Source organism: Euleptes europaea, chromosome 4, assembly GCF_029931775.1.
Source record: "Euleptes europaea isolate rEulEur1 chromosome 4, rEulEur1.hap1, whole genome shotgun sequence".
Classification (NCBI taxonomy): Eukaryota; Metazoa; Chordata; class Lepidosauria; order Squamata; family Sphaerodactylidae; genus Euleptes; species Euleptes europaea.
In genome coordinates, this window is record NC_079315.1 from 29,141,846 (window position 1) to 29,154,947 (window position 13,102).

The following is a 13,102-nucleotide window of genomic DNA, read 5'->3' on the forward strand; positions in this document are numbered from 1 at the left end:
ATAAACCTGGGGGCACATAGTCTTGGTTTGTGCACTGGACACCAAGGCAACCCATGTGGAGTGACTGGCTCATACAGTGCCTAAGAGCTGATCTCCACATTGTGCAGAGTGAGGCGATAGACTGAAGCCCTAGAGTTTTGGACTGTACTATTGCATGCTAGAAGGGGGGATGGAGTGGATATAGTGCCATTTTTAAAAAATAACCTCCACAAATATACACATATATACTAGAAGGGGGGATGGAGTGGGGTTAGTGCTATTTTAAAAAATAACCTCCACAAATATACACATTTAAGGCATCGTGAAGAAATAATGAAGCCCTCTGCCTGATGTAGTAGTTTTCTGGCTGTAGGAACTCTTTTTTTTTTTTTTAATGTGAAGGAGAATTCAGAAATATGTCCTTCCACCTGCAGCCTAGTGGTACAGTCCAAAATTCTACCGCCTGCCTTGCATAAAGTCAAGATTGGCTCCCGTAGGCACAGTGGGCAGTAGCATGCACAGTAGGACCATCCTCAGCTGGGCAAGTGGGTGGAATCAAGTGAGATCTGAGAAGTCCAGGCATCACACAGTTGTTGAAAGCATATATAAAGTGAGTGTGTAGAAAAGCCATACTTCTGCAGAATTGTCTTTTTCATGATGAAGTTATTCATTTCAAGAAGTTATTTCAGGCGTTGCCAGGCCTGGTTCATGCTAGCTGCTGAAGAAACTTTTCAAGGACGTTTGAACAGTGGAAAAGCAAAATGCCTGTTCTCAGTTACAGGAAGTTGTAAGCAAATGCAGTGAGCCTTAACTGATTCAGTAACTTATTCTAACTAGTGATGCAAGACTTATAAGAATACACACATTCTACATGCCATGCATGATTTATATTAGATTCCATGACATTAGGAATCTGTGAATTGCATAAAAAGTATATCTTGGGCTGTAGTATTACTGCGTGTGGCATAAAGCTAGAATGTACGAAGCCTGTGTTTCATTTGCCTTTAAATGTAAGTTTTCCACCCCCTTAGAGAATAAAAGCTACACCTCCATAAGGACGGAAGCCTTGTCAGTGATAGAAGTGCTGCTCACAAAACTTGAAGGTAAGCTTCACGGCCCTGGATGGTATCTGATCAAGGCCGAACGATGCTGCACAGCTTGGCTGTGGCCTGATTTTGAGGGTTACGGTGACAGATTGGTGGAGGAGTTGCCTCTGACCCGTCTTGCCTTCTAGGACATTTGTCATCATGCTGGTTTCTGCTGTGCATAAAGGAAATGGAAGTAAATTTGAAAACCCTCCCCACGCATCCACCCCCTGTCTTACATTCCCTTAGTCATGTGTCTGAAACGCTTTTGGACTGTTCATGTGCCTTCTTGAAAATCTGAGTCTTTCATGTCCTGGTAACCTCAAGATTAGGCTCCTGCAATGTACTGTGTGGAGGGGACTGCCTTTGAAAAGTGTTCAGAAACCGCTAAGAATCCAGGATTCAGAAGCTAGGCTTTATAGGAAGGGTGGAAGATCCTGAGGAAGCTGCCCTGATGACTAATGATTTCTGGGTTCAGTTCAAAGTGCTGGTTCTGGTCTTCACATCCTTGAATGGCCTGAGCCACGAATGACTGAAGAAGCAGCCACTGGCAAGGGCCTAGTAGCATTTTCTCAGAACTTCATCAGGCAGTTCCCACAGCCAGGGCCTTCTCTGTTGTTGCACCTTCCCTGTGGGTCTCATTCCTGAAGGAAGATCATCCTCGGGTCAGCTTCCTTTGAACTTTTGGGAAAGGGCTAAAGCATTCTTGTTTAATAAGGCTGTTCTTATCTAGACTCCACTGCAGAGAATTCACTGTATGTTTTGTGATTCTCAATTTTTGTTTTGGTAGTTTTTTAAAGGCCAGTTGCCACTGCCTGTGAGGCGCCTTGCCCGGGGTCTGCCTGTCCCCCCTTCCCACCGTCCCTGGGTCGGCCGCGACACACGCCTCCCAGACCTCAGATTCTGAGTTGGAGGAAGGTTGCCCCTCCACCAACTCAGCGGCTGCACGGTTACCTGTAGCGCCGGTAACCGCTAGCTCCTTCTCCTCCTTGGTCTCCGCATGTGACTGCTTTTATAGGGCAGGGACGGCTTCCTTCCCCGCCCCTCCTTCCCTTCCCCCAACACCTATAAAGGGGTGGAGCCTTCCCTCAGGCCCCTTTCCCCGATCCCGTTATTCCCCACCTCCTCGCCACTCAGCTGTTGGGCGGGGAGATCGTGCAGGCGCCGCGACCAGCGTTCTTGCGGCGGTGCGGCTGCCGCCCTCACTCTTTGGACCCGGCCCATCTAAGGGCGTCACGTGGCCCCGCCGCCCTTCTCCCCATCCTGCCTGCCAGCTGGGAGTCGGCTGTAAGCCAGGGGCCGCATCGGCGCTCCCCAGCTGCTCCCCGGCATCTCGCTCTGCCTGCAGCCTTGGCGCTGCTTCCCCGTCTTCCTCCTCCGTCTCTCCGGCCAGCCACGTCTCCCCGGCTAGTTCCTCTCCCCCGGTAAGTGGGGTTGGGGATGAGGGGGTTGGTCGGAGTCCCGGAAGTGTGGCTAGCAGCTGCGTCTCGGGACACTGCCACTTCAAGTCCTGTTGGAAAATCTGGGTAGAAATGTGAAATAAATAAAGATAATGTCCTTCTCACTCTTCTTCCTCATCTCCATGTAGAGTCCAAACAGTGGGAAAGCCTGAATGCGGATAGCAGAGAACTTCTCATGGGCTCGCTAACTGCGCTGACGCTGGACAGCCGGCCTGAACTGCAAGAGAAAGCATCTTTGTTAAAGAAAACCCTTGAAAAACTTGATTGAATTTTTCCCTTAAAAAACAAAACACAAAACACAACCAAGTGCCATGTGAAACAAAGCAAGCAAAAACCGAAAGCACGCAGCGTGCTCTGAATACAAGGGGGAAGTGAAGATGACTTTGTAGCATGCATTATTCCTTGGCTAAAATAAAGAACGCCTTGAATTTTGTTCCCCAATAATTTTCTTTTTTTTTTCCTATTTCAAAACAGTTTCAAGCAGTTTAGGTAGTTAAGCAAGCCTTGAAAGTATTAAAAAGCAAGCAAGCTGCATAATGGATATTTGGGACATCGTTCTGATCTGTGTGGGTAAAGAGGGGAAGAAGCACCACGTTCCTAAATTAGGCCAGGCAAAATCTCCTAGCATATGTAAGAAGCCCAGTAATCTCTGCAAACAAAAGTGATGATGGGAGCACTGAGGAGCAAAGTCCTTACTCAAGCCTTGCTTGTATGTTCCATGTGGCACAGTTATTTCTCAGTGTTGTGCTGGTAACATCCCATTAGGAGGACGAACACAAATAATGGCATGGCCAGAGCTCATTCTCCCCTGCTGGCTTGAGTCTGATCTCAGCTTCAGGAATCCCCAGTGCTGTTTGTTCTGGGCCGCATATTGTCGCTCCATCTGGACAAGGTCATGCCTTTCTATGTTTTTTAAAGGGTGGATCTGCCCACCAGGTAAGAATGCACACTGTAAAAGCACTTTAACTAGCTGCCTCGAAGCAAGAGTGTCGTGGGAACTGGCTGGAAAAGAAAGCTGAAGAAGCTCTGCTCTTCCCCCCAAAATCATTTTGCATGATACTCAGAAGAAGCAAATGCCTTCTTTAAGATATGTCTTTTTGAGAGTGTTCACAATTTTCCCCAAAAGAGATTTTGAACTAGACTTTGCTCCCTTTAGGTTTGTAAACCCTTCCTTGCTTTGGAAAGCTGTCATGTTAACCACATGCTCTTATCAGACACAGGCATCTTCTGGTTTCTAGGAAATACTGAAGAGTTGACTTTGAACCGCCATTGACCTGCAGTAAAAATGTGATTGTATTAAACAGCCATGTTACGTTTTCCACTTATCTGGGAAACATAAAAAGTGATACTTGCTCCGTTTTTAATAAAAGATTTCATAGATAGTGAAGTTAGATGTTTAATCCATACAACTTCACAGCTATCAATTTCTGCAAAGTTTGTTCTCTGAAGGAACTTGGGTGTGGGAATCAGTGTGTTTTAACCACTCTTAGCTGGGTTTGTGTGTGTCTCTGTGAGCGTGTGATGTCCTCTTTGTAAATTGCTGCCTGTAGAATCAGATCTAGGTGAAGGTAATATGTTAATTCCTACGTGAAGGTTTCTTCTGTATAGGAATTTTGCAACACCCCAAATGGTCCTCGGAACAGGCAATATCCTTTAGGCCTGTTCCCATCATTTGTAGGCTGCTTCCGTTTGCCTACAGAAACACAGCCCAGCTGGGATTGCCCAGATGCCCCCTTTGTAAGAACAGTTCATCTGAATGGCTTCTATGCAGTCCCACATTGGGACTGCGCAAGCGCAGACCAGCCACGGATAAGATTTGTCAGTTTCTAGCAAAATCTAAAAGAGAGTTCTCCCCTCCCCTTGGGGCATGCAATCTCCCCGCCCACGGTCACATGACCCAAGGAGAAGGGAGCACTCTTCCCTCCAGTTCTCTTTCTGCCGCCACGGAGAGAGAACGTGTCAGCACCTCTCTCTAGCCATGGAGCCCAAAAAAGCTCCACTTTTCAAAAAGTGTTCTGTGTGTGGTACAAAAATGGCTAAGAATGATACCCACACTGAATGCCTTCTTTGTTTGGGCGAAGCCCACATTCCGGCCGCTTGTAAGAGTTGTTCTAAACTTACAAATAAGGCCTTGAGGGTTCGTTCCACTCGACTACTTTCTCACCTCTACAAGGAATCGCTTCATCCACGAGGTCGTTCTGCTGAACCCAGTACTTCGACCGGTAAGTCCCAACTGTAAGAACCAACTGTAAGGAAGTCCAAAAAGCTCGGCGCTTCTAAAAAACCTTCCTCAGTAATTATTCGGCCAGCGAAATTTATCGCTCCGGTCTCTCAAGATGGCTGCGGCCGCGGTTCACAGCACCATGCTTCCTGCTCAAAATCGCCTCAGCGTCATTCACCTTCAAAATCACCGAAGTCCCTTCGACGCCAGTCGCCTTCAGCGTCTCCTCGACGCCGTTCCCAAGGCAAGTCGCCGCACTCGCCTCGTCTGCTCGGGTCGTGAGCCCCTGACAAATCTGTGCAGCAGTCTATTGTCATTGAGGATTCACCTCCTCGTTCCCTGGCTACCCCCTCGGCTCCAGTTCCGAGCAGGGCCCAGGAAGACACGGCTGAGTTTAAGCGGCACCTCCTTCTTCTATACAAAGATGTTCCTCCGGTGCCTGCACAGCCCCCACGGCCCGATGATCAAAGGCCTGGGACACAGCCTGCAGAGATCCAGGTCGGTGCCATCCAAACGCCTCAACCTGTGTCTGCCCTTCAGGACTCCCAACAATCGGTTGAAAAGACCCAAGCTGAGTCGCCGAAGGGTTCGTCTCATCTGGAGCCTGGGCAACGACCTCGGCGCCGATCGCTCTCTCGGCGCCGCTCTCACTCCCCGGCTTCATCTGATGCAGCTCGGCTTCAATCAACTTCGGCTCGTCTTCTACCCGTCGGAGTCAATCTCCCTCTCAGCGTCGAGCTGATCGTCGGAGTCGTTCCGCTTCCCGTCGGAGCCGATCTCCTCGACGCCGAAATAGTCGTCATAGTCGATCTTCTTCTCGACGCCGATCCAGTCCTAGAAGTCGATCTTCCTCTCGACGCTGACCCAGCCGTCGGAGTTGATCTTCCTCTCGAAGCCGAGCCACTCATCGGAGTCGTTCCGCATCCTCTAAACGGCAGTCATCCTCTCGTCGGAGTCGATCTTGTCGTCGGAGTTGATCCTGTCATAGGAGCCACTCTTCCCGTCGGATCCGCTCATCCCGTCGGAGCCGATCCGATCACCGGCGCAGTCGGAGTCGATACCCTCAACGCCAATCCACCTCTCGCCACTCCAGGTCTCACCGGTCTTCATCCACTCAATACTCTTCAGGTCACCGCCATTCACACCGCTCACCGGCCGTTCATCAACTTCAAACATTGTCCAAGCAGTCAACTTTTGGACATTACCGTTCACTTTAACCACATGCTTCAGTCATCCAACAGCCTATCACCAGACATAGCCGTTCATATCGCTCATGCAGTCCGATATCTCATGGGCACCGTTACTCTGCTAGAAGCCGGTCTCCCTCCCATCGACACCGAGAAATCCCTAGACGCTGATATCATACCCCGTCGGTCTACTCGGGTTCTCCTGTCGAGCGTTGCCATTCCAGTCGACGTTCCCAATCTCATTCGCCTTCTGGAGGCTCCGGTCGACGTCGGCCCACGCCGTCTCGTCATTCTGACTCCCGTGCCAAGGACCCCACTTATCCAAGGCGAGAGTCATCTCGGAAGCCTCTGCTGTCTAGATCCCCTTCAGTCTTACGGGACACTGATCAGTCTGAATATGACACCTCTTTCTCTCCAGACGAGGATGAGGAATCCTGCACACCCAAGGACACTGTTGGGGACTCTAAACCGATTTCTCCCACGGGGGATGTCTGTTTATATGCGGAACAACTTATCCGCATGGCGAAAGCCCTCAAAATTGAGTTTAAGCTGGAGGATTCCGGTCCTATAGATGATATCATGGATATCCTCCATAATCCTGAAGTAGGTCCAGTAGCTCTTCCTATGATTAAGAGCATTCTGGAAGTGATCCATACCAACTGGGCTAAACCAGCTTCGGTACCCTCTTCCACCAGACATGTAGAGAATCTCTACAAGATTCGCAGGGAAGGTGAAGAATTTCTTTATCAGCATCCCTCTCCCAATTCAGTTATTGTTGAGGCCCTGCCTGGTAAATATAGGTCTGGAGCTCACTCGTCCCCGCATGACAAGGAAGGCCGTAAATTAGACATCCTTGCCAGGAAGGTTTACACTTCCTCATCTGTGGGCCTCCACATCTCCAATTTCCTTGCCGTTATGGCCAGGTACCAATACGCCCTTTGGGATCGTATTTCCCCCAATATCTCCATCCTTCCGGATGACCAACGGCCTTCGGCAACGGCCATTCAGGCTGAAGGCATGTCACTAGCACGCCAACAACTTATGGCTGCTTGCCATGTGGCAGACTCCTCTAGCAAGGCCATTGCTTCGGCTGTGGTTATCCGCAGGCATGCCTGGCTGCGACAGTCAGGTCTCCCCTTTGACACTCGAGCCCATATTGAGGACCTCCCTTTTGAAGGGACGTCCTTGTTCAGTGACCAAACTTGGATCGCTTGAAGAAAAACAAGACAAATGCTAAGTCGCTAGGAATTGCTCCCCCAGCTCCTACCATGAAACAGCGTTATTTTGGTCGTCAGACCAATCAGCCCTCCCGCCCTTACCGTTTCCAGGGTTCCTTCCATCAGTCCTCCTCCCGTCCATCCTTTCCCCGCCCGCAGCAAGACAGGAAATTTCTACCCAAACCAAGGGCCCGCAGAGGCCCTAGGGGTTCTCCAGGCCGCTTTAACAAACATAAGCAAGCATGACTAGTCATGTCTACTTGTTTTCGTGATCACCTGTCGGCTTTCTATCACTCTTGGTTTGCTATTACCACCGATGTTTGGGTTATCAAGATATTAAATGTTGGTTACTTTATATAATTTGATATTTTACCTCCATACAGGCCTGCGGGCCATGTCCACTCGCCAGCTCCTGAATTGCTTGTACAAGAGGTTGACACTCTTCTTTCCAAGGGGGCCATTTCTGAGATCCCACCTTCAGATCAACAGCACAGGTTTTACTCCCGCTTCTTTCTTGTTGATAACAAGGGGGGGGGAAACACCCTATCCTGGATCTCCAGGACCTGAGTGTTTTTGTTAAGACTAGGAAGTTCCGTATGCTTACGCTTCCAGAAGTCCTTCCCCTCCTGGATTCACATAAGTGGTTCGTGGTGTTAGATCTCCGCGATGCCTATTTCCATATTGCAATTCACAAAGAGTGTCGCCAGTACCTGAGGTTCAAATGCAATGGGAAATGTTATCAATACAACGTGCTGCCTTTCGGGTTGTCCACAGCTCCCAGGACATTCACGAAATGCCTTGCAGTAATAGCCCATCTAACCCTGAAGGGTTGTGTGATATTTCCCTACCTTGATGTCTGGCTAGTAGTGGGTCAGTCACAGTCAGAGTTGTCCACAAAAGTGGACCTAGTCCTTTCAGTCCTTGATAACCTGGGTCTTTTAGTTAATTTTTCCAAATCTAAACTTGTACCCGCGCAGGTTCAGACTTTTATTGGAGCATGGGTTGATGCTGCTCAAGCTAGAGCCTTCCTTCCTGTGCAAAGGGCCCGAGCCATCCAAAAAATGGTGGCTCAATTTACACAAAAACGGTTTCAAACGGCCCTTCGTATCCAGAAGTTATTAGGCCTTATGGCCTCTACTACGGCTGTAGTGGAGTTTGCACGTCTCCGTATGCGCCCGCTTCAAAATTGGTTCCTCCGGGCGTTTAGGCCTAATGTCGATCCCCAACACAAACGCCTTTCCATCCCTAGACATGTCATTTCTTCCTTGCAATGGTGGACACAAGATGTCAACATCCTTTCAGGTGTCCCCTTCCATTGTCCTCCCCAGAGATTCCTGTTCACGGATGCTTCCCTATCAGGATGGGGGGCCCATTGTGGTAATCTTACGGCCCGGGGTACCTGGTCTTCCTTAGAATCCCGGTTGCATATTAACTTGTTGGAGCTGTGTGCCATCCGTCTCGCTCTGTCTTCATTCGCAGGGCACCTGGACGGACAGCACATTCAGATCGCCACAGACAGCTCTACCGCCCAGTTCTATCTAAACAAACAGGGCGGCACAGGGTCCGTTTCGCTATCCAAGGAAGCCAGCGACATCTGGGAATGGGCCATAGCTCACCGCGCTACCCTCGTAGCTCTTCACATTGCAGGCAAGAACAACACCTTAGCAGATGCTCTGAGCCACCTTCCCAATCAAGCGCACAAGCTCACCCTAAGTAGCGAGTGCCTCCGTCAGATATTCCGCCTTTGGGGTTACCCTCAAGTAGACCTTTTTGCCACACACCTCAACTCAGTGTGTCCCAGGTTCTGTTCGAGGGCAGGAGTCGGTCCGGGCTCAATGGAAGATGCCTTTCAGGCAATTTGGAACGGGACCCTGTTTTATCTTTTTCCCCCCATTCCCTCTGCTTCACAGGGCACTGACCAAAGTTAACTACGACAAGACAGATGCCATCATTGTCACTCTGTTTTGGCCCAGGAGGTCGTGGTTAGCAGTGCTCATGTCACTTGCACAAGGGAATTACATTCTTCTACCGAAGGATCCCTCTCACTCCCCCCCCCGGATCTGCAACTTGCAGCCTGGAGGGTAATGCCCCAGGGCAGTGGTCTGACAGGGTAGCTAGGGTTCTACTACACTCTCTAAAGTCTTCCACACGGCGGTCTTATGACACTAAATGGAAACACTTCTCTGATTGGGCTAAAGCTATAAATGTTTCACCAATCAATTGCCCACTGTCTGTTGTATTTGATTACCTTCTATCTCTAAAAGATGCTGGTTTATCTAATTCTTCAATTAAAGTTTATTTAGCCGCAATATCGGCTTTTCACCCAGATATTGACTCTTCCTCATTTTTTTCTCACCCCCTTTCCAAAACGTTTTTGAAGGGTCTCAATAACTTGTATCCTCCCATCACTCCACCAGTTCCCCAGTGGAGTCTCTCCTTGGTCCTGTCACAGCTCATGAAACCTCCGTTTGAGCCATTAGCCACCTGTGAATTAGCCCTACTATCCTTTAAGGTGGCCTTTTTGGTCGCCATTACCTCGGCAAGGAGGGTGAGCGACATCTCAGCACTCTCCCACTCCCCTCCTTATACTCAGTTCCACTCGGATAGGGTGGTATTGAAACCCAAGATTTCCTTTTTACCTAGGATCGTTTCATCCTTTCACCTTACACAGGACATTGTCCTTCCTGTTTTTTCCCCTCACCCATCCTCTGCTGCTGATAGAGCATTACATTCCCTCGGTGTCCGTAGAGCCCTTCTTTTTTATATTAAAATGTCTCACAACTTCCGTAAAGATGACAACCTTTTTGTTTGTTTCGGTGGACACCGCAAGGGTCTTCATGCTTCTCCCCAGACCCTCTCGAGGTGGATCACATCAACCATCAAGATGGCTTATGAGCTTGCTCACCAGGAATGCCCTCCTGTGATCAAAGCGCATTCTACCAGAGCGTATGCAGCTTCTATTGCCTTCTCCTCTAAGATAGATCTCCGGGACATCTGTAAGGCTGCTACCTGGTCCACGCCCATGAAACACTACGCTATGGATGTGGACTCGGCAAGAGATGCAGCCGTGGGACGTGCCGTATTGCAGTCTTTATTTCGGTGGCTGTCCCACACTCTCCATCCTGGTAAGCGAGCTCGCTACTCTCCCAATGTGGGACTGCATAGAAGCCATTCAGATGAAAAACAGAGTTTCACTTACCTGTAACTGTTGTTCATCTGATAGATCTTCTATGCAGTAACACATTCCCTCCCTCCTTCCCCGCTGTGGGACCGTTGCGATGGCCTAGCCTAATGGTTGGTTCCGTGGCAGCAGGTTGGAGAACTGGAGGGAAGAGTGCTCCCTCCTCCTTGGGTCATGTGACCGTGGGCGGGGAGATTGCATGCCCCAAGGGGAGGGGAGCACTCTCTTTTAGATTTTGCTAGAAGCTGATAAATCTTATCCGTGGCTGGCCTGCGCCTGCGCAGTCCCAATGTGTTACTGCATAGAAGATCCATCAGATGAACAACAGTTACAGGTAAGTGAAACTGTTTTTGCCTCCTGCCGGAGGCTGTATAAGGGGGAGTGCTGCCATAAGCCGTTTTCTGAGCTACTTTGTACAAATCTTGCCCGCACAGGGCACAACCCTCCATCCAGGTGGAGAAATTTCATGTTTGGAGCTTGGGATCTTCCTGGAGGTGATTGTGATGGGGGAGGGGGGGATGCCTTATAGAATTGGCTTATTCAGTATACCTCTTCCTGTAAGGGTACTTAACAGTAACTTAACAGTAAAGGGGAATTTGAAGGCTACTTCACATGCACATACACGGGGGATTACATGCTACTTCAAATGGCGGGTGTTGATGCAAACTGGGACTAAGAAATGGCTTTCTCATTTGAGAAACTGTGTGTGCATATGTTTGTGTGTGTGTGGTCAGACTGTTGAAAAGCCTGTCTAACTAGCACCCATCACACTGGAATTCTGGGATGCTGTTAGCTTCTCTAAAGGATTTTAATGTATTACAGAAAGCTGCTTCTTGTTTACGGTTAGTTTGAATTTGCCAAGCACCTCTGTAAAACTGAATGTTTGTAGGCAGATCTCTGCATAACCTTTACCAAATACACCATTTTGTCCTGCAATGGCTTTTAAAAAAAAATTAGGCAGCACTTTCAAAATGATGCTTTTAAATTTTTTGCAACCATTATCAAGTGTTTTATAGAACCTGCAACAGTTGTGTACTAAACATACAAAGCCTCTGCTATGACTTGCCAGCAGGGGCTTCAGAATTTTGAGATGGGATAGTTTGAGATGAGATTTAAAGCTTGTGTTTGGAGCAGCTGCTGCTGCAGAAGTGTCCAAATGGGATTTTTAAAAAATTAACTGCACTGAAATGAATTCCAGGTTCAGAACAACAGTAACAGCTGCCTGGAGCACGCAAGCTTGACAAATACCTTCTCTGGATAACTTTTTCTTCTTCTAAAATTTAAATTTTTAAAACATGTGCCTCTGAGAGAATCCTACCTGCAAAACATTGACTTAGGTCAAATATCTGTCCCTCTTAAATTTGTTGACTTGATAGAAAAAAGTGGCCTTTTGGAGAGTTAATGTTTTCCTCTGAAAACACTTGCACTACGAAACACTGTTGCCCACGATGGGCCCCTTGTGCTGCTGTTTAATGCTGCTTTGTATACCTGGATCAAAGTGTGTAAATTTGACACTATAGTACCTGGCAGAATTTACAAATTGTTTTTATGTTGAAAGATTTCTAATGTTGCAACAACAACAAAAGGTCTCCATTAAATTCACTACATTGAATTTCTGTATCTGGCTGTCAAGTATGTATAATGGATTGAAACTTTCCCATTTAAAGGGTTAACAAAATAAAGGCGCATGACCTTGTCTTGGGTAGAAGTGGTGATTTCATCCCTCCCCACAAAATATTTAGTTTTGGTTTTGCAAGGTTGCATATAGAAATTGAGGGGATTAAAGCGGTGAAGCTGTTGTGGGGAGCATAAACCTGCCCCTCTTCCCCCGTAAAGGAAGCATAGGAGTATCACTGAAGTCTTTCAGTGGATACTAAAGGTACAGTCCATGCAGTTGTGAGCGAAGAGTGAAACCTTTGGAGCATGCTCTTCCAAACAGCAACTGATGAACGTAGATGACTCCATTGGTTCTTGTAGGTTATCCGGGCTGTGTAACCGTGGTCTTGGAATTTTCTTTCCTGATGTTTCGCCAGCAACTGTGGCAGGCATCTTCAGAGTAGTAACACTGAAGGACAGTGTCTCTCAGTGTCAAGGGTGTAGGAAGAGTAATATATAGTCAGAAAGGGGTTGGGTTTGAGCTGAGTATTGTCCTGCAAAAGTATTGTCCTGTAAGTATCAAGATAATGTGCTAATGAGGGTATGGTATGTTAATATGGAACCATTGTATCCTGAAGTGATCTGTTAATGTGTGTAATCCAAAACTAATCTGTATGGCTATTGTTGAATGTTGTCTTTGTCTGGAGGTTTTTCAGGGCAGGAAGCCAAGCCTTATTCATTCTTAAACTCTCCTCTTTTCTGTTAAAGTTGTGCTGATGTTTATGAATTTCAATGGCTTCTCTGTACAATCTGACAAAATAGTTGGTAGAATTGTCCAGTCTTTCAGTGTCTTGGAATAAGACCCTGTGTCCTGTTTGTGTCAGTCCATGTTCAGCCACTGCTGATTTCTCAGGTTGGCCAAGTCTGCAGTATCTTTCATGTTCTTTTATCCTTGTTTGTATGCTGCGTTTTGTGGTCCCGATGTAAACTTCTCCACAGCTGCAAGGTATACGATATACTCCTGCAGAGGTGAGGGGGTCTCTTTTGTCTTTTGCTGATCGTAGCATTTGTTGTATTTTCTTGGTGGGTTTAAACACTCCAACCACCACCCCCGACAGAAAAGAGGAATAATCAAAACATTAATGGACCGTGCAAGACGGATCTGTGAACCACAGT

At 47.9% G+C, this 13,102-nt stretch overlaps 1 protein-coding gene across 1 annotated transcript in view; it reads left to right on the forward strand.

Moving 5' to 3' along the window:
• ECPAS (Ecm29 proteasome adaptor and scaffold) overlaps positions 1-2,797 on the forward strand; it is a 99,574-nt gene extending 96,777 nt beyond the window's left edge. Inside the window, exons 49-50 of the mRNA XM_056848216.1 lie at positions 1,011-1,082; positions 2,653-2,797. Of these exons, the coding sequence (XP_056704194.1) occupies positions 1,011-1,082; positions 2,653-2,792 (212 nt within the window). The 3' untranslated portion in view covers positions 2,793-2,797. The remainder of the gene's footprint in view (positions 1-1,010; positions 1,083-2,652) is intronic.
• The last annotated feature ends 10,305 nt before the right edge of the window (positions 2,798-13,102 follow it).